At 52.7% G+C, this 20,914-nt stretch overlaps 1 protein-coding gene across 1 annotated transcript in view; it reads right to left on the bottom strand.

Moving 5' to 3' along the window:
• TGFBI (transforming growth factor beta induced) overlaps positions 1-19,653 on the bottom strand; it is a 32,455-nt gene extending 12,802 nt beyond the window's left edge. Inside the window, exons 1-7 of the mRNA XM_082651898.1 lie at positions 19,468-19,653; positions 14,730-14,828; positions 5,075-5,139; positions 3,684-3,844; positions 3,204-3,368; positions 2,810-2,956; positions 631-772 (exon numbers count right to left, since the gene is read on the bottom strand). Coding sequence (XP_082508024.1) covers positions 631-772; positions 2,810-2,956; positions 3,204-3,368; positions 3,684-3,844; positions 5,075-5,139; positions 14,730-14,828; positions 19,468-19,601 — 913 coding nt within the window. The 5' untranslated portion in view covers positions 19,602-19,653. The remainder of the gene's footprint in view (positions 1-630; positions 773-2,809; positions 2,957-3,203; positions 3,369-3,683; positions 3,845-5,074; positions 5,140-14,729; positions 14,829-19,467) is intronic.
• Between the last annotated feature and the right edge of the window lie 1,261 nt (positions 19,654-20,914).

Below are 20,914 nucleotides of genomic sequence, written 5' to 3'. Positions count from 1 at the left end.
AGTGGTCCTGGAGTTGGGGAGCTGGGGTGGCAGGGCCTGGCCTCCCCTCCTAATCTCCCTCACATGCCCTCACATGGTCCTTCCCTCTCCTCCAGCAATAATCGATACTCCTCCTAACTTATCAGCTCACTGAGAAGGTTAGGAAGGACTCAGCAATGAAGAGTCAAGAGTTGACTGTTTCGGGTTTTTCATTGTAATTCTGGATTATCCCTGAGGCCCCTGGCCAGACACAGGAAGAGTTCAAGGGTCAACATGATGATTCCATTTCGAGGATGCCAGCACCTGCCACCCCCTCCCCACACCTCCAAGCTACTGCCCACTCTGGCAGCCTCACTCTAGCTTTGATCATTTGGGCCTTGAACTCTTCCAGACTCTGGCCACAGCTTGCTTTGGACCTCCAGCTCCACCTCCCTCCTCAGCCCAGCTGTGTCCCTGGAAAAAGGCTGCTGGATTCCTCACCCGCCCCTCTGACCAGTGCTCTGCTGTGGCCTCTGCAGAGATACAGCCAGTTGGGCGCAATGGGACAGGATGGCAGGCCTATCTTGTCCAGGTCTATCTTGGACAAGAGCAGGCCTTGGCCTTAGTCTGGCCACTCCAATGAGGCGGCAGCAGAAGCCCAGGGGTGCTCACCTCTCAGGGCCTCTGGGTCCCCCAGGATCCGGTTCAAGGTCTCAGCGGGGATTTTCTCGAAGGCCTCGTTGGTCGGGGCCAAGAGTGTGTACTGGCCGTCACCCTCGAGCAGGGTGTTGAGCCCGGATGCAGCCACGGCAGCCTGTGGGGAGGGGAGAAGATGCAGCGTTCCCTGAAGGCTCTGGGCACACACAGTCTCACCAGTGCTCCTCTGGAGGGATCCAGACTTCTGTAGAAGCCCTGGATGAAAAGATAGGCTGAACCAAGGCTTACATCTTCCCACGGCCTCCAGGAGCCTTGCCAGCCTGAGCTCCGCCCACTCTGACCACCTCTTAGCTGCTGCCCTGCCTTTCTCTTTTCCACCCCGGGGCTGTTGTTCTGCTGTTCCCTCTGCCCTTTCCCCCTTCTTTGCTTCTCTAACTCCTATTCGTTCCTTGGGCCTTGACGAAAATGTCGTTTCTCTAGGTAGTCAACTTGGCGTTGCCCAGCCCCTGCCCCCGCCCCTAGATGAAAATGAGTCTATTAGACACACTTGCACAGCTTGCTGTCCTTCTCACATCGTGCGACTCAATCGCTACTGGCGATAATTATTTGTGTGGGCTCCGTGAGCATAAGGATGACGTAACCCCTTCTCTACAGAGCAGGAAAATGATCTCCTCAAAGCGTCCGGCTGCTCCCAGGATGAGACACACCCCTCGCAGGGTCTGCAAGGCCCCGTAGGATCGGGCCTCACCAGCCTGGCCACTCCCGCCTCACCTGTCGGCTGCCTAGTACTCTTCCCTCAGCCCTGCAGGCCTCCTCCCTGCTCATCCTGCTTCGGAGCCTTACTCGCGATCTCCCTTCTGCCAGCTCAGCTCTTGCCCCTGTGTCTTGTATAACTGGCCATTTCCAATATTCAGGCCTCAGCTGAAAGGTCACCTCTTCCAGACAGACCCTGCCTGGACCAGCCGGTCCCCACGGGCCTCCTCTGCTCACCACTTACTGCCTGACTTCGCAGCACTTAGCATGACCTGTGACTGCCTTGTCTGTTTCTTGTCTGTGTCCCCCAGAAGAATACCAGTGCCAGTGGGGACAGAGCTTTGTCTTGTTCTCCTCTATCCCTCGGGCACACAGAGCACACCTGGGAAGCAGCAGGGGCTTAACGAGTATGTGTTAGCAGAAGGACAGATGGGCATTCGAAAGCGCCAAAGGGAAGAAAAAAGGAAGGGATGTGTACCAAACCTGAACAGTAAGAGGACGTTACTCAGTGGGGACCAGCTGCTATTCATCAAAAGCTGTGCCGCCAACTCTGTGGGAACATTGTCCCCCTGCAGACCCCTGACCTTTGAGTGACCCGGAAGGAAAGCATGGGAAGAGCTTAGAGGGCAGGTTCCCTAGGGCCCTCCAGAGCCACTTCCTGAGGACACCTGAGTGCCAGCCCAGCCCGGGGATGTTTGTCTCTCTGTGTTGGCGATCTCCAGGGGAAGAAGCATCCCACGCCCACTTGGTATCCTTTGTGGTCAGGAAGTTCTCCTTGAATCGGGGCAAAAACCCTGACGGAGCAGCCTGTGCTAACTTCCTCTGAGCGGCCGGTGCCAAGAGGAAGGCCCATTTGCCACCCCAGTAGTGAGATAAATGCCTGCTGGGCAGGGGGGCAGGAACAGCGTTCTGGGGCCCCAGAGCAGGCAGAACTCAGGCCAGAAGTCTAATCCCAGACTCCATGCCTGTGTCTATACATGTGTCCTCTCTGATGATCAGGGCTCCAAGGAAACAGGGGTATGGCTACATCAGGGGTCCCACGGTGGGGTCGTGTGATCCAGAAGATCATGCAGGCTGAAAGGCCATTTATCTAGACCCACACAAGAGAACCAGCAAAGGGGAGGAAGGGCCCTCCCACCGCTGGAACCCACAGTGCATGCCCAGGCAGCCCACCTCTGAGCTTCCCAGGGGAGTCAAGGAAGGGAAAGTACACAGGAGACCAGCAGGGGGAAGTTCCCCGCAGGGAATTATGATGTCTCCTTGGGGTCAAGCTGACAGCCTGATTAGTGGACTCGCCATGTTCATGGGCATTTCAAGGAACTTGCTCCATGTCACCTAAGCACCCACGAACATGGAGACATCCTCCACCCCTCCCGCAGAAGAAGGCCCTCTTGGGAGGTGGTGGGTCCCCAGCTGGGCCTCCCCCGGGGCAGTCCCTCACCCGAAGGGTCTCGAAGGTGTCCTCGATCTCGATGATCTGCTGGATGTTGTTGGAGATGGTGGAGATGACCTTATCGATGAGGTGCACCACACCGTTGGTCGCATGGTGGTCGGCTTTCAGCAGCCGAGCACAGTTGACAGTCACAATCTGCCCAGAGAAGGAGCAAGCGTGAGCAGTTAACACCTCGGAGGCACGGCCTCGAAGGCCCAGGCGGGGAGAACACAGGACAGAACGCGGCTTCCACGAGCGGCGGAGAAGCAGGTGCAGGAGGCAGATGGCTAGGCACAGCTGACCTCACCCGCGGGACACCACCCGAGAAGCCAGCCCCACATGTGGACCGGGTGCGGGCTCGGGGGGGGCACGGGGCAGAGCTGTGGAAAGCGGGATGCCCTACCCCGTTGGGATAGTGGTGGATTTGGATGTTGGAATTCTGGTACATGGAGGTGAGGGCCATGCCATGTTTCAGCTCGTCCGTCAGGACCCGTCTGTCCACCATGTGGTAGCGGAGGGCGTTGAGCAGCTCGATGTTAACGTTGCTCACCAGTGAGTCCAGTACTTCCTAGGAGGAGGGTCAGCACGGCAGTGAGGGGGCTGCAGGCCCCACGTTCAACAGAGGGGTCCCTGCCACCCTGGGAAAGGTTCCCCGGGGACCCCCATTCTGCCAAGGACCCCCACCCGTGAGCATCAACGTCTGTCTGGACACTTAAGTGGATGGGGCATTGGAAGCCACCCGGGGGGGCTTATTTTAGCTCAAGTGTCATGGCTTTATCTGAGGGCTTAAGGAAGACATTTCCTGAGACGGTGGGAAATCACTACGGAGTCTCAGTCACAGCGTCCCCAGTACGGGTCCCCGGGCAGAGGGAGGTCGTCTCACAGCTGGCAAGGAAGCCCAGGCCTCGTTGCTGGGGGCGAAGATGGTGAAGCTGCCGGGCCCTTCCATCTCGGGCCTCAGCTTCTCCGTGCGGTCCGTGTACAGCTGAGAGGTGGTAGCACCAACGACTCCCAGGGTCTCGTACAAGTTGGAGAGCGGCAGGGCTGCAGGGGCGGAGCACAGAGCGGGGATGGCCTGTGGGATGCCCCTCCAACCAGACCGCACCCTTGTCTGAGATGGGATGGTACACCCGCTGGAGAAGGCCAGAGAGCCTGCTGTCGGGGAGCCCAAAAGGCTGGTCACGTGCTCCTTAGAACAACTCCACGGGCCAAGTGCCTCCCTACTTGAACTCAACTGATTGGTCATTCTTAATCATTTTTAACTAAAGCAGAGCAAAGCTTTTGTTCATAGACATTTAGATAACACAGGTGGGAACATACGCCGGAAACAGATATCCCAGTTACAAGCTAGCCTTACGGATCTATCTAGCTGTTTTTGAAACTGGTTCCCTAATGGCCTCCACCAGAATGAAACAGATCTTGGAAGTACTTTAGGTATTTATAAGTAATAAAATGCTATTTCCTGAAAGTAGCCGGAAGCTCAGGAGGCCCTTCCCCTCACACAGGGAGCTTCGTGTTCCTTTTAAAGGGCCTGAAACTAAGGCCCAGAGGCTGGGTCCCACCTTCCAGGTCATCTCCTTCCCCATCCCACGTTTCCCACCTGTCCTGCCACTTAAGTCAGGAAGGCCGCGGCTCCAGCCCATGCCGAGCACACCCCCTTCGTGACCACGGCACCAACCCAATCACCCCCTTCCTTTTAAGTCTCAGTCTCACATTCTCACTAACGAAATAGTGAAGATGTCAAAGTTAAAATAAAACAAAAAATCCTCCTCTGTACAGTCCCCAGGGCTGTGTGGGACTAAAGGAAAGGATCTAGGAAATTCACAGGTACCACGTTGTCTGTGGACCTGCACGGCCATCGTGGGACCCTACGAGCTCCATTGGGATGGCTTCCGACAGAGTGAGGTGGGGTGGCCTGGTGTTCCCAGCCCAGCCGGAGACCAGGCCCACGCCATCCACTCTCCAGCAGGGCTGATGAGAAACGCTGGATGTGTTTAGAATCACTCCCAGCCAGAGACAGCAAGGCCAGAAGCCTGTGCCTGGTGCAGAGGGCACGGACAGGTCAGGATCGGAGTCTGCTCCCCCAGCGTGTTAAGCAGTCGGCTTGTACAGGAAGGAGCAGCGCAGGAAACCTGCTGTTTCCAGCTTCCATCCTCTGGCCCTGTCATGGAGCCCCATCCCTCGGACCCCCATTCCGACTCTGCTGCCCTTCACGTGGGTGCTCCTCTCTCCCTCCTTCCTTTCCATCCGTGCCAACAGGCAAGGCTTATTCACCTGCTGGACAGCCCTTCTCTCCCGGGACCTTCTCATATCCGGGACAGCACTCGTAGCTGATGACTCTGTAACGAGACACACAAGTGTGTTAGGCAGGACTTCCCTCCCCCTCCCGTGTCATCAGCCCTCGCTCCGGGAAGGGACACGATGGGGCGCATAGCCTGCTCTCAGAGGAGACCACACGCTCGGTCATCTTTGTGCCTTTCGTTGGCAAGAAGCTTGTCACGCCTCTTCAGCTTTGTACAAGGTGCCCAGCAGGTGCCGTCACCTACAGCAATGCAGCCGGGATACAGTCAGAGGATGGCGGCAGCATATCCGCGGTGGCATTAGAAAACATCCTCACCAAAAGTGCATCTCCAACACAATCCATGGGGAACCCAGCGGGCAGCATTCCCGAGAGGCAGCAGGGAGGAGACGAAGGAGCCCTGGGCCTTTCTGGCTCTGAGTCTGCCACTAACTAAACCAGATCACGCCAGCCAGTCCCGTCTCCTCTCTGGGCCTCAGTTTCCTCATCTGTAAGATGTATGCATGTATCGTGCAATGGTCATTGGATTAAACAGCCCATGCTCTTCTGGTTCTGTGACGTACTAACCAAGAAGGGTAGTGTATTGTATATATGATCAAGTTTTTTCTCAATCTTCACGATCACACTTTAAAATAAAAACAGAGCCCTTCTTTTATCAAGACGCTTGTTCTTCTGTTTCTTTAAATTAAAAACAAAGTTTTTATCAATGAAAACATATAGTTTCAAAATCTACAAAGGATTCTATAGTAAAATGCCCCCCATCCACCCTCATCCCTCAACCATCTCCTTGTCCTTCCAGGAGGCAACTGGTTACCAGTTTGTGAGATTCTTTGTATGTGGATGAACAAGTCTGGCCGTTTATGGTTTTAAACTTTGAAGTCATTTGGCAGAAAAACTTAAAGCCTCCTCTTCTAACTCAGACTGGTCCACTGTGGAACACTCACCACCTCCTGGAGGTCTGAAACGCAAAGCTTCAGCTAAAACATCCTGGTGAGACCCAGAAGACTGAGAATTTCCAAGAACGTCACAAGGAAGGAAGCGTTCTAGGAAAGACCTGCTTCATATCAAACCCCGTCCCGTCGAATGCCACCCCTGCACCAGCGGCGTGAGCACAGCCCCTCCTCGGAAGCCCTGGAACCAGAAGCCAACAGCCCTGTCCTGCCCCTTCCTTTCTTTCACATGGATGTGCCCTTCAGGACAGGAGAGAACTCAGCCTTGAATTGCCGCGGCTTTACCACAGAACCGCTCACCGCGGCCACTCACAGGGTGTGTGATGACATCACCAGAAGAGAAGCAGGCAGATCAGACAGAAGTCTGGGCTTTGGAAGGGGGGAGGGTGCTCTCAGTGAGCCCAGGACATTCTGCTCTTACCAATTCCACTGGAGTTGTCTCAGGGAAGCCCGGGTGAGTCATGTGACGATGAAGCCTGGCTCATCTGTTATCCACGCTTCATCTTCTGTTAACTCATCTTTCAGAGACAGATTCGTTAGGATTCTCAGGCTGCTAGGGAGCTGTGGGTGTCACTGTGCCAGAAATGAGCCCCCAGGACATTTCTGAGGAGTGACACCATGCACATTCTTCTCTGCCCTGCTCTCTCCATCCTCCTGATTTCCTCTTCCCCCTTCTCTCCCAGCCTTCCTCCCAGCCTTTTCCTTTCTAACCTTTCAGCCCTATTTAAAAGGGTTAAACAGGCTGGTGGTCTCAGGACTGATCTTGACGAACCCACGGTTTTCTCTTTGAAAACCAGTCATCTTCTGCAGCAAACGTGAGATTTGACTGACACACAACCTTTCAAAGGCAACAGGATGTAACTAAACAGTATTAGAATGAGGGGACTAGGCTTGTCATCCATCAGTAACTAGCAGGGTGGCCTTGAAAGTCCACTTCTCTCTCTGGGTCTCAGCTTCCTGATCTTTTGTAAAATAAGGTGAAGTTAAAGCAGATGACCTCTAAGGTTACTTCCAATTTCACACTCAGAATTCCAGCCAATGGGATTATTTCTAGGGGGTAGAGAAGCCCTTTTTCAAAGTAGGATAGTGTCTGCCAGCTTCTCGTAGCTAAACCTAGGGAGAGCCGCAAGCCTTGGGCCCGTAGGACCGGGAACACGCATGCGTGGAATCTCAGGCTTTCTCTGATAAATGCCAGGGCTCTATGGCTGGGGTTGAGGAAGTGGGATTTGGTCAAGCCCCCCAAAGCTTAGCTTCTTTCTAAAAGTGCCTGGTGACCTTCCCTGGAGTTGGAGAAGCACAGTTGGAGGGGGGATCTTCTCCTCAAAGCCTTCATCATCTCTGGGATCCCCCATGCACATGGTGCTGACACTCCATGCCTTGCAGCCCCCAGCCAAAGACTTTTCTGGCCAAAGACCCTTCTTCTAGGGTGTCAGCCTCTGAGTTCCATCCTACAAAGCCACAAGAGAGCTCGATAGCTCAGGGGGCCTCACCAGGATTTCCTTGAGGACAACAGAAAGTCAGCCCCCCAAGTGTGAACTTGCTGGTTCCTGTGGCCACGTGTGTGTGGAGGCGGGGAGAGATGGGGAGAATGACAGGAGAAACGGAGGCTGCCGGGCAGGGGAGCAGGGACAGACGTAAGCAGGGACGTCTCCGCGTGCAGAAGGAAATGCAGAATGGAATCAAAGCTGAAAGGGCTCTGGGGGCAAAGGGGTTTCTTAGGATCACAGCTGGGGAGGGGCAGATCTAGGACTCTCCCCACATTTCAGCAGGTCCAGACCCTTTTCCGTTGCTCTTGACAGTGCACATGTTTGGGGGAAAGTGGACTGATGTGGAAAGTCTGACATCAAAAGGACACAGGTGGTCTCTCCGATGTGATCAGAGCTAACCCTTGTCAGCACTCACTGCCCCTTCTCTCCAGGTGGGCTTTCTGTACCCGTGTCCCACAGGGGCTGGACGTGGGGGACACACCACCCCCTGCAGGGGCTCAGCCTCCTAGCCAAAGGCTTTTTCCTGGTTATCTTCTCCTAACCCTCTCGCCCTGCTGGCCTCTCCCTCCTCTTCCCTTGTGCTACCCATATTCTGGCATCCCCGGCACTCTCTAGGTGCATGAGGTGAGCCACGCCTCTCACCCTCAGCCTGGTAGCCTTATGGGTTGAAACGCTTCCACAGCTGGCTGTTACCCTGCTCAACTATCCCAACAACACCAGGTCTTTTCAGAACCAGCCTGCCTGGCCCTGGAGAAGCAGAGGGCAGCTGTAAATTGCAGACCAAGAAGACAGCCCACTGAGGTGATCCTGACCAAACCCTTCAGGACTCACACGCCCTTTTCTCAGCCCCGTGTGCCACCTTCCTTGGGCTCTGGCCCTGGGGAGAACACACATGCTGTGGGGAGACGGGCCCCTGGGGCAATCACAGAGTTCTGTGATTCTGTGGTTCTGACGGAGAGGTTCATCTCTCCAGGATGAACGCAGGAAAGGATGGACACAGGGAGGCCCCCATCTGTGCCTCCCTGGTTCCCTGGCTTCCCTGCACAGAGAGAACCAATCTGCTGGTCTCTGGATCGGATCTTATCAGCAAAAGCTGCTCTGATTAAAGGCTCCTGGCTTCTCCTTGGCCTGACACAGTCCAATAAGCAAAAACCTCAGAAAAAGTATATCCTCTAGGGTAATGAGACACTAATTTTCTTATTCCAACTTCCCAGGTCAGAAGAGCAATTTGAGGAAGAAAGTCAGAGAAGGTGCCTGACTTAGAAGGGCGTTTGAAAGAGGCAGGGGTGGGGTGCAAAAGGTAGTGTCAATCCAAGGCCTAAAGAATTGAAATAGAGTCTCAAAGCTCTCCTCCATTCCCCTCCAAAGTTTTACTCACGACTGGATAGAGTGAGAAGCATTGGTTTTTCTCTTCCCAAAATGATTTTTCAAGGAGGTAATATAATAAGTTAAAACAATCACTCTCTCCCAAGCATGCTTCACAATTTTGGCCGCTGTGACGGCTGTAAACACCTAGGGATTAACCTGACTCCGAAGTAGTGCGGTAAGGAACGGAGCCTGAGAGCCAGCTTCCTATGACCGAAGGTAAACCATCCAGCGTGTCATGATTTCCAAGGGAATCACTGAACAAACACAGGCTGACGTGGTCTAGACAGGCGCCTGCCTGGATGGGTTCATTTTCCGCACTCAGCTGAGCTCTCTTAAGCCTCCCAGGAGAAAATGAAAATCTTGAGCCCCCTGGTAAAAAAAAGGGCTTGTTTTAACCTACTGGCTACCACTAAAGACTCCACCACTATCCCATTCACCAGGGTCCAGCTTGGCGAGCGATGAGACGGAACCTTGGGAAAACACACTTACATTTTTTGGTGACGTCTGTTTGCACGTGGTTTGTGAAGGTATTTGGGTGGGGAGGGCTCCTGGATGCTGGCTGTGTCTCCTCAGTTCCCATGCTCTCCATCTGACTAGGGAGGGAGTCCCCTTGCAACAGGGCTTCTCAATGACCACCAGGCTGCGGGTGAGCAACCAGGAAAAGGTTGGTGGCTCTGGGCCAAAGGGCCTCTGTTGATCCCGAGGAGGCCTTCTCCCTGGGGCTTAGAGTCACAGGTGTTAGGGCTGAAGAGAGAGATCTGGGGCAGTGGACCCAGGCGCTCCAGGGCTGCTCACTTGGGCTCCCCCCATGTCACCAAAACTAGCTGCTGGGCTTGGTTCTCCCCCGGGGGCGGCATGTAGAATGACTGGACCTCTCCCACTTACCAGTGGATGACTGAGCAGGTTGCTAAGGCTTTCTGAGCCTCAGTCTTCCCCTCTGTAAATGGGCGAATGATCACACTGACCTTAAGGGATGATTGTGAGAACTGAACGAGCTAACCTATGAAAAGCACTTACCAGCTACTTGATATTAGTTACTAAGCACTCAGTTGTGGAGCTTCTTCCTAAAAAATTCCAGGTATAAACTTCAAATTGAAGTTAGGTTAATAACTTCATTGAGAGCCATGCCTTGCAGGAGACCACTGATCAAATCCCATGTAATAAAATTCCCCATAACACAGCTATGAAAGTTAATAGATAGGGTCCATTGTGGTTAGAACAAATCACAAATTTAGGGACTTAAAACCACAAAATTTATCTTACAATTCTGGATGTTAGAGTCAGAATTTGGCCTTACGAGGCTAAAACCAAAGGCCGTATTCCTTCCAGAGGTCCTAGGGGAGAACCTACTCCTTGTCTTCTCCAGTTCTAGAGGCTGCCTGCATTTCTTGGCTTGTGGTCACATCACTCCAACTTCAGTTTTCATTGTCATATCTCCTTCTCTGACTCTAACCCTCCTGCTTTCCTCTTACAAGGACCCTTATGATTATATTAGACTCATCAGATAATTCAGGATAATCATCTCCCCCCCACCCCCTCCAAGATTCTTAACTTAACCATATCCGCAAAGTCTCTTTTCCTTTGTAAGGTAACATATTCACAGGTTCAGGAGTGAGGATGTAGACAGCTTTAGGGGGTCATTATTCTGCCTACCATAGGGACTTACCCCAAATGGTACATGGGTTCATGTAAATACTCAACAGAACAAGATTCCCTGTCAGCTAAGCTGACTCCTAGGAGTCTACAGAATGGGAGAGAACCTTCAGAAGCACTGCACAACAGAGGTGTTTGGCATATGTCAAACCTGAGTTATTTCAGAGCAGGTTAGCCACGCGGTCCCAGGGGGCTGCACAGGGAATATGAAACAGGGAAGGAGGTGCTGGTGTGGGTCTGAGGATAGCTTGTCACCCCTAGATGGCTTCTCACCATCCTCTTCTTTATCCTCTTGGGACCGAGGCTGTGGGATACAGGAGAGGGAGGAAAGGAAGGCTCTTCCTCAGCTTCACTGCAGATGTCCCTGGGTGCCCTGCCCGAATAAGATCTACAGGTAACAGCTCTGCCAAATGATGGAAAATCTCGACCATACACCAGCTGGCTTTGGTAGAAGTGAAATGTCTAAACTTGAAGGCAGTGCTGAAGAAGTATTAATATTTCAGCCCTTGGGCAAAGCAATGCTTGCTACTAGAGAAGGGGGAATGTCCTGCCAGCTCATCTTGGCTACTGTGCTTGTGAATTGCGCTGCTTGTGAAACAACGTTAAGCCTTTTGGAATGGGCAGCTGCCACCCCTACCTGCTAGCTCCTGCGCTGGCCCTCCCTGTGCCACACTGAGGATGCCTGAGCTCTTGCTATGATTCATTACATCCCCATGATGTCAGCTCTGACTTGGCTGTTAAATGGACCTCCCTCTTGCCGGGGCTTCTACGAAGAAGGCCTGTCAGAGGCAGCCAGGCTTCCTGAGCACAATTTCCTGCACCACTGCTTCAGCTGCTGTATGTAAAAATGTTATGGTTACTGATCATCACCGAGGACTGAAATGACCCTCTTTGCTTGATTAGCTGTTGTATCACACTGGCGCTCTTTAGGATCCGAAGTTAAATGAATTTCTAAGTAATAAAATTCACTCAAGTCACTAAATAGGGGCCCACTGGTAACTACTTCCTATAATAAAATCCATGCATCAGGCTCGACAAACAGCACCAAGACTCTTTTCGGTAATACAGAAAAGCTATCGTCTAAAGATGATGGATGCGGTGGCCTGATGGGAGTGCTGAGTGCTGAATGTGGCCATTTCCCTCCCTCCCTCTGTGGAGGTGGAGTCGGGGCCTCACTGCAGCAGACATTTGGCTCCAGGCTCCTGGGTCTCTGCGTGACCTCACCCGGCAAAGCCTTCATCCCTTGGTCCTGTACTTAGCGCCAATTATCTGCTTTCAAGTTCAAATTCTCCTGTGGGTCCTGGGCCCCCTGGTGACCTTTGCTGCCGTGCATCCCAGTGCACTCCTCTGCCCCAGCCTCTTCCCTGGAGTCACGCTAGGAAGATCCCCACTGCCCAGGCTGACCACATGCTGAGAATGCCCTCTTTGCTCCCACCACAACCATGCTTGCGGTTTCCCAGTCTGGTCATCTCCCAAATAAATGCACCAAAGGACCCACTGTCACCAGGATGACATCAACTCCAGCCAGCACAACCCTCTCCTCTCCTGACCAGCTATGGCACTGAATTCCCGGTGCCCAGATGGCAGCCCCTTCATGGGTCTTAATCCCGGGCACAAGCAAACTACAAGGCTGCCCCTTCTCAGCTCTCTCGGGGACAGTGGAGATGAATCCAACCCCTTCCCCTTTCCCTCCCTGAGTTCTCTGGATTTCTCCCCGGTCAGCTTCACCTTCCTGACGCTGCACGCAATGTTCCAGGAAGGGACCTTCTTATCCTGGATCGTGAAGTTTTTTTTTTAATCAACTCATGATTTTCTGTCCCCATTTCCTCTTTTTTTATTATTATTATTTTTTGCGGTACACAGGCCTCTCACTGCCGTGGCCTCTCCCGTTGCGGAGCACAGGCTCCGGACGCGCAGGCTCAGCGGCCATGGCTCACGGGCCCAGCCGCTCCGTGGCATGTGGGATCCCCCCAGACCGGGGCACGAACCCGTGTCCCCTGCATCGGCAGGCGGACTCTCAACCACTGCACCACCAGGGAAGCCCCCGATTTCCTCTTTTTTAAGCTGCCCAAAGCAACAGAACATCGCAGAGTTGTAAGTGCAGGTCATCCCCTCTGGCTTTGTAAGACCAGCTCAATGGCTGGGACTGGGCCCTGGGCTCTGCTTGGCCCTGCTCTACACCTCCATTTCCCCACCCACACCTACCTGTCTATTCCTTCCCCCAGTGCCCTGTGCTCACTGGTGCTGCACCATCACACCTTAATGACCCCTTATCAAGAACATTTGGCCAACATGCAGCTGTGCCGCCTGCACCCGTCCTGGCACATCAGTGGAGAAGGGTGCAGGTACCGAGAGCCAATAAGTCAAGGCGACTCATCACCCACAACAGCGTCAACCTGGGAACTGCTGGGGAATATTCCCAAGCTACTGTTAACTAGTCAGACAAACGCTTCAACACGGGCCACCCTGAAATACCATGGCCAACGCCACCCTGTTGCCAGCTTGACATCCTAAGTAGGTCCCATTTTTAGGGAAACCAGAAAGAACAAAAAGGTGGCATCTTGAAACCCAGGGCTCTGAGATGCTTGATACCAGGGCTTTGGTCATCTTCCAAGAAGCAATTATGTGAGGCCTGGCTCTGAGTTTAATTAAGTAATTAATTGCTTATTTTAGTAAATAATATACACACATGGGAAAAGTCAAAGAGTACTGAAGGTATTCTTTTTTTTTTTTTAACTTGGGTTCCAGGTAAGGATGTGTGGTATATTATTTGCATAATCTCTTTTTGTCCACAGCAGCAAGAATTCTAGCTGGGGGTTTGTTTGTTCACTAAACCTGGGAGGTGGGTCCTCTTAGCTCACTCAACTCTTGCCTTTGTGGCTGGGCTTGGTCAAGTGGGGAACCAATTGTCATGGCCCTGCCCTTGACAGGCTCGCAGGGAGCTACTGGTCTCTCCCCACCTCTGCCCTGATCTACAATTTCCCTGATCCATACTAGAGTTGATAACTGTGTTAGGACACAGTCAGGGTCACAAGTTGGGATATTTATTTCCAGGTACATCTCAAGGAAAGAGCGTTTTCCCTTCCTTCAGTTAGAGGAGACATCTGCTCAAAAGCAAGTCACAAGCAATACATTTAAAAATCCCTAACATGGGGAAGGCTTCAAGATCATGGCTTAGCATCTCTTAATCCTCTCATTACACAGATGAGAAGAAGGTCCGTTCCTCACAAGTGGCTCAGGGAGTTATGCACGGCACATCTTCCTGTCTATAGGAGAGAGCCAGCTTTGAGATCTTTTGATGGTTGGTGCGAAAATAGATTAGCTTTCCCCAGAATTCTGTTAGAACACGCAGGCCGCAGGGCAGTTGGGGTGAATGCCGTCTACCTCCGTGCTGTGTTGACAGAGGCACCAGCAAGGCCTCCTGTAACCACAGGTGTCCACACCCCCCGTGTCTCACTTCCATTTGAGGAAGGCTGAGATTTGCAAATAACAGCAGATGGCATTTACTGAGCACTTACTATGCGCCAGGTACCTAATTTAGCCTCTTCTGTGCATTATTTCATTCAATCCTCATAACAATCACGTAAGGTAGTCCTACTGTTATTCCCACTTTACAGATGAGGCAATTGAGGATTCCAAAGGTGAAGCCACCTGCCCAGGTAAGTGGCAGAGCCAGCCTTTGAATCAGGGAGTCTGAGCCTGTGTTCTTAATACGCTATGCTGTCTTATTATGCGCCTATTTCTAGGCGCTCTAAGTCTTTTGGATTGCAGAGCAGGAAGCGGGTATAAGCTCACCAATGGGCCTTCTTTCCCAGAGTCAGAGGCTGATGGCTTCTCCACTGAATATTTGTGTTTGTATCACTTAGTGAGGATTAGGAAGCACACACACACACACACACACACACACACGCACACCATGTTTCATGTTTCTTGCAATCCCAAGTCAGCCCTGAAAAATGTATCCAAGTATTGTCAGGAGCCTTAAAAATGAAAAACAAAATTGGTCAGCCTACAAAAAACACCACTCCCAAGCACACAGTCCCCTGACATGTCTGCACACGCATCTTCATGGCTCCAGAAGGCTAGCCCACGCCCAGGGGCGACTGCAGTCCGTGCACATCGAGGGCAGCCTCCCCAGTGGCTGGCGGTCTCGGGTAGTTCCAGATACTCACGTGGATTTGCCGCAGATCTTTCTCTGGTACCACTGCTTGCAGTTGGTGAAGTACTTCTTGTTGGTGCCAATGACCTTCTGCACAGCGCACACGTTGGGGCTGAAAACAAAAGCTGCCGTGTTAGCAAGATGGTCAGCATGTCCACCCACCTCCACATCCTTCCCACCACGTGGGCCCTCCTGGGTCACCAGAATGTTCTAGATATGGAGAAGATACAGTCATTTCGGTCTTGGTTCCAGGGGCTGACTTGGGGGTACATTCTGGCCCTCATGACCTAGATTTCCAGCATCCCCCTGAAAATATCCCCCCCCACCGATTTAAAAATTGTCAAAGTATATCTCATACAGTGATGTAATTTCATTTAAGCATTCTTCTTTGACACAGACATTTGGTAAGTGTAACTACAAACATCTTAAAAATTTTAGACTCTGTGTTATAGATGGAGAATATCAGCTAAGTAAAAGTGGTGTGCTTGCTAAGAACAGCAGCTTAGAGAGGCCCCCCAGCCTTCCTCTGCACCTCTCCTCCACACGGAGCCCAAACTTTCACAGGCTTTAACCTGGCCTCCCTGTGGGCATTGCTGGTCCCGTGGTCATGAGGTCCGGGCCCCAGCACCTCCCAGGCAGCTCCACACACAGACATCCTCTGCGTCCCTAGGCAGTTGCCTGGCTCCCAAACACGGCCTATCTGAAGCGTCCACCCTGGAAACTAGGGGGCATGGCCAGCTGCTGTCAGGACCTTGGAAGGAGATGCTCACTCACTGAACTCAGTCGTTTATTACTTAGGCCCCGGCTTGCATCCCACTCCCCGCAGAAAGCCCTCTTCCAGTGCCCCAGGTGACACACTTCTGTCCACCTCTGACCAGTGATACAGCCCTTGTTTGACGCTGGCTACCAAACAGAACCCAAAACTGATCAGGGCGTGTATGTCTTCTCTTCAATTACCCTCCAAAGAACCCCGAGGGAAGGTGTGCTGCCTTGTTCTTTCTTTCATGTTCTAGATGCGGCTGAGCACCAGATCAGGTGCAGCAGGGCCTGGAATGACCTGCTCCCAGGAGCACCCAGCTCAGAAGCATCCTGAGCGACCCTGCGCAAACACCCAGGTTCTGCTGAGAAGTCCGCTTTCCCAGAGACGTGGGCTTTTGTCTTTGCCTATTTTACCCGGTGTACCAAGTTCTGACCCAAACCATGCTCAGGCCATGTGGTGGCAGGACAGTTACTGGGAGCCCCTGGGGAAGGAGGCAGCTGTGGCTGTGTGGTGACAAGTGGAGGCAGTCTTCCTGAGCCGGAGGCAGGCAGTTCACCTGGCTGAATCACAAGCCAGAGAAAAGCAAAGCGGAGAGACTGCGGGCTTTCACAAAACCTCTACGCCCAGAGAACCTCAGGTGTCAGTTCTAAATATCATTTCCTCTGATACCTTACAAATATAATCAATTGGCCTCATTTGAGATGCATGGTGTTTTTCGGGAAGACACTGATACCGCAGTGAGGGCAGCACCTGCCGTCCCCATCACATGGCTACAGGAACTTGGTCAATTCTCAAATACTCAGAGTCAGGTTATTGGGTGGGAGGGCACACTGACCCTTTACCTCTCTGCCCTGTCTCTTCTACCACCTGGATGTCACCTCTTGTCCAGTTCATGGTTCAGCAGGCAAAGGTGAGTGGGCCAAGGAAGCCCAGTAAACATTAGTGAGTTACTGTTAAGAACCTGAGGGTGAGAGAAGCTGAGGCTAGAGAGGAAACCGCAGGCCAGCAGGGAGAACAGCCCTTATCCCCTTGCTCCTGGCTGAGTCTGACCAAATGCCCACAGCCTCCAGAGGATTTTTACAGAAGCCAACTTGCTTCTCAGTTTGCTGCTCGGCATTCATAGGTTACAGCAGTCCCAGATAACCCTGAGAGAGTCCCCGCTGGCCACACTCCAGCTGTAGGTGCTGTTTATTGCTGTACAATGTCAGAAGTTCTTCTATCTGACCAAGCAGGAAACAATTACTGTTGATGAATTCCCTGCAACTTTCCGTAGGCGTTTGGCAAAATCTTCAGTGTCTCTTGTGGATGTGGCTCCAACATTCCTCTGCGGAGCGAGTTTCCACTGCCGCTGCCCTTTGAGACAGGAGCGGAGGCTGGGGGTCTCTGTGACGTACTCCCTCTCACATCGGGGTGGGAGGGGTGGGCTGTGTACACAGGAAATTTATGCTGAAGTTTAATCAAAATGAGCACCCCATTTCTGGGCCTTCTACCTCAAGCACAACAGCTCTGCTGTTCAACTTGGATTTGAAAATCAACTGCTTCAGAAAATTCAGTCCAGTTTTGGTTGTTGATATTTGGAAGTGTGACTGCATTTTTACTTCTCTTTCAGTACTGTTTTTTTTCCTTCCCTATAGCAACACAGATAACAGCCGGGAGTCAAGAGACCACATCGTAGTCCCTAGTTTCCCAACATATTTCTGTGTTTGGACTAAGTCACTCCACCTCACCAAGCCACAGTTTCTCCATCTGTAAAATGGGAACGCACACTACAGAGCTCACTGTGTTGTGGTAATAGATGAAAGCGAAAGTGGTGACAGTGATAAAGGGTGAGGAGGGCCTGCTTATTATTTCTTCCTTCACGCCATGTGAAGCACACATACATTTCCGTTAAAGAAGAGCTTACCTTTCCCTTCCCACCAGATCTCACTTTAAAAGATGGCGGGAGTTTGAACACGGTTATCCATTTTGCACAGGGTGCCACCCACAAGGGCAAAGTCAGGCAGCCCTGTGAGGTTTTCAGGGACACTTAGATCAGAGTAAACGCAACTGTGTCTGCAGCTGTTTGTCACAGTTCACCTGCCTGCGTGTCCAGACTTTATTGGGGGAGGGTGCACACCAGGGACTGCTTAGACCATCCCGTCCATCACAGATCACTATAGGCCTTTCCAACTGCACTGCAAGCAGCTAATCGAGAGGATTAGCCTGCAGGGGTGGGGGGAGGGCGGGGAGGGAGGAAATTGATCTAATGTCTGAACTTTAAAATAAAGAGCATGTGCATTTAAAAAAGAAAAAGAAAACCTATTTTCCAGCTGGTCTGTGGCTTTTCTGGGCTTTGACAGGAAGGAGGCCTGCCGCAGAGGTGGCTCCTGCTGGAACCCTGTCAACACCATTGGGGAAGCTTCCATTCCAGGTAACAGTGCTGCAGGGCATGCTATTGGGGCTTCTTCTTGACTTAGTGCCTAAGAAGATACAGCAGGAACAGAAACCTCCCAGGAGGACTGCAGCACCCAAACAGGACATGCTCCATAGGTAAGAAAGGCAGAGGGACGATGGTGAGCTGGGCAGAGACAATGACAATGCCAGGTGCTCACATTCTGACTTTATGCCTCGTCTCCCCCTCGTCTTTCTGCCCTGTCCCCTCACCCTTCTGTACCCGGCCTAAGTCAAAGGGGCATCTTTCACTTCGCGAAAGCCCCCGGGACATCCCCTGTGCTCTCCTCTCTCTTGCAGGGTGCTGAGGCTGTAGCACGGCCTGGATGGCTTTCACTCTGCAGAGGGGTCAGACTCACTCTCATCAGTCCCCTCCCCACAGCCCCGGGCACCTGAACGGCCAAGTAAGGCCACAAGGCCACACACAGGCAGAGGGTACAAGGATGACTGCTCCCAAGGAGGGGGCGCTTTGAAGGGCGGGGAGCCAAGGCTTTGTAAAGCCCTATGGAGACAACACTGATCACTTCCAATGGTGAGTTTTGATCTGAGTACAGATCTGCCCAGTCACTTGGTGGTCTGGGAACCACCTGGGAGCAAATGCCAGACCCAATGGCATTCGGGCCGTGACACGACTGTCCACATACAGTTCTACCTAGTTGTGAAAAAGGAGGCGGTGCACCCAGGTGGGCTGTAAGCTGCAGCACAGCCTGGCTACGTGTGAAGCGGGAGGGCCTAGTTTGGGATGTAGAAACACTGCCCACCCCTGCCTGCGTCTGGGCCAGGGTCTTTACCAGGTCAGACCTTTTGCCTGGGTTTGCCCCCTAAAACCAACACATCTTCAGTGTCTCAAGGGGATATCTGCAATGATAATGTCCCAAATTTACAAACCCAGCCAGTGTTTTAAGAGCGATTCCAATCCCTGCTCCAGTACGTACTGAAGGTCTGTGGGGAAGTGGTGTGTCCCCTCCAGACTGTTTCCCCATCTGTACAATGTGTGCGAGGCTCAGCGCACTCTCCTGCTCTTCATCTGCCTGGGGAGCAGATGCCGCACTGCCCTTGCTGCGCCTGGAGAGCACTGTCTGGTGCCAGGTCGCGGGTGTAGGCCTGGACAGGTGAACAGGAGCCTGGGGGCCTCGGTTGCTGCCAGCTTGTGTGGCCCCAGCGACACAGCTGAAGGTACTGGACAAGGACCTGGCTGGACTGGAATCTGTGCCCTGCTGGGTGGGCTCCCTCTCTGCCCTGGCCACCTTCCCACGGTGATTCGGGGCAGAGAGCTGCCAAGCGCTCTCCGCTGGGAGAAGCTCAAAGCCCGGGGTCCCTCTCACGCTCTTGGCCTGAGTTGGGGTGACGGGTCAGCTCTCCCATCCGCTTCCTCTACACAGTGCCTCCTGCTGACTTTCCTCCATCGTCCCCGCCTCCCTCCCTCCACCTCCTGCAGAGCTGGTCCCTCCGAGCGTCCCACACAGCCTGCTTTAGGCTCGGGCTTTGTCTCCGGCGCCCCCAGCCCGCTCCGACGGCCCCGACGCCCAGTCCCTCCGCCCCCCATGGGGCGCCCTCTTACCCGTGCTGCCGACCCCGGAGGCGGCTGTGTTGCAGCACCAGCTGGTAGGGAGATTTGGCGGGGCTCGCTGGCGTGGCGGCGGGGCCCAGGGCCAGTGCCAGGGCGAGGGGCAGTAGCTGCCCGAGGAGCGCCATGGAGCGAGAGGTGGCGCGGAGCGCTCGATCGAGCGGTGCGGGAGTGCGAATGCCGTCGCCGCCGGCAGGTTAAGTAAGAGGAGCGCAGGGAGCCGCCCGAGGGGCGGGGAGCGGGCGGAGGGCGGGCTGCGGACGCCCCGCGCCCCGCCCACTCCCCCTCCGCGGCCCAAGATCGTTCACAACTAGCCCCTCTCTCCCGTGCTCCCCAGCGTCCACCAACGGGCCTACGGGGCCTCACTCCTTCACTCCCTCCTCGAGGTTTGCAGGGTCCTGAGTCCGAACATGCCTCAGCGGTCTCAGGCCATGCTGATTCCCACAATATTCTACCCATCATACTTGCCTCTGCATTCCACGCGCACCTCTCTCCTCCCCCAACTTGCTAACTTTAAGATGGATAGGGAGTAAATCTTTTGATTGACAGAAGACTATATATATATATATATATATATATATGTGTGTGTGTGTATATATATATATATATATATGTGTGTGTATATATGTATATATATGGCAGGTTTTGTTAGACTCCAAGCTACTCTTGGAAACCGTGGAGAAGGGTGGGGTCCGCCACCTTGGTACACGCTCATTGTCTTTTTTTTTTTTTTTTTTACATATTTATTAGAGTATAATTGCTTTACAATGGTGTGTTAGTTTCTGCTTTATAACAAAGTGAATCAGTTATACATATACATATGTTCCCATATCTCTTCCCTCTTGCGTCTCCCTCCCTCCCACCCTCCCTATCCCACCCCTCCAGGAAGTCACAAAGCACCGAGCTGATCTCCCTGTGCCATGCGGCTGCTTCCCACTAGCTATCTACCTTATATTTGGTAGTGTATACATGTCCATGCCTCTCTCTCGCTTTGTCACAGCTTACCCTTCCTCCTCCCCATATCCTCAAGTCCATTCTCTAGTAGGTCTGCGTCTTTATTCCTGTTTTACCCCTTGGTTCTTCATGACATTTTTTTTCTTAAATTCCATATATATGTGTTAGCATACGGTATTTGTCTTTCTCTTTCTGACTTACTTCACTCTGTATGACAGACTCTAGGTCTATCCACCTCATTACAAATAGCTCAATTTCCTTTCTTTTTATGTCTGAGTAATATTCCATTGTATATATGTGCCACATCTTCTTTACCCATTCATCCGATGATGGACACTTAGGTTGTATCCATCTCCGGGCTATTGTAAATAGAGCTGCAATGAACATTTTGGTACATGACACTTTTTGAATTATGGTTTTCTCAGGGTATATGCCCAGTACTGGGATTGCTGGGTCATATGGTAGTTCTATTTGTAGTTTTTTAAGG

This window comes from Grampus griseus (assembly GCF_964374135.1).
Source record: "Grampus griseus genome assembly, chromosome: 3".
NCBI classification, from domain to species: Eukaryota; Metazoa; Chordata; class Mammalia; order Artiodactyla; family Delphinidae; genus Grampus; species Grampus griseus.
Note: the sequence above shows the minus strand (reverse complement) of the source record. Positions and strands in the feature narration are given on the sequence as shown.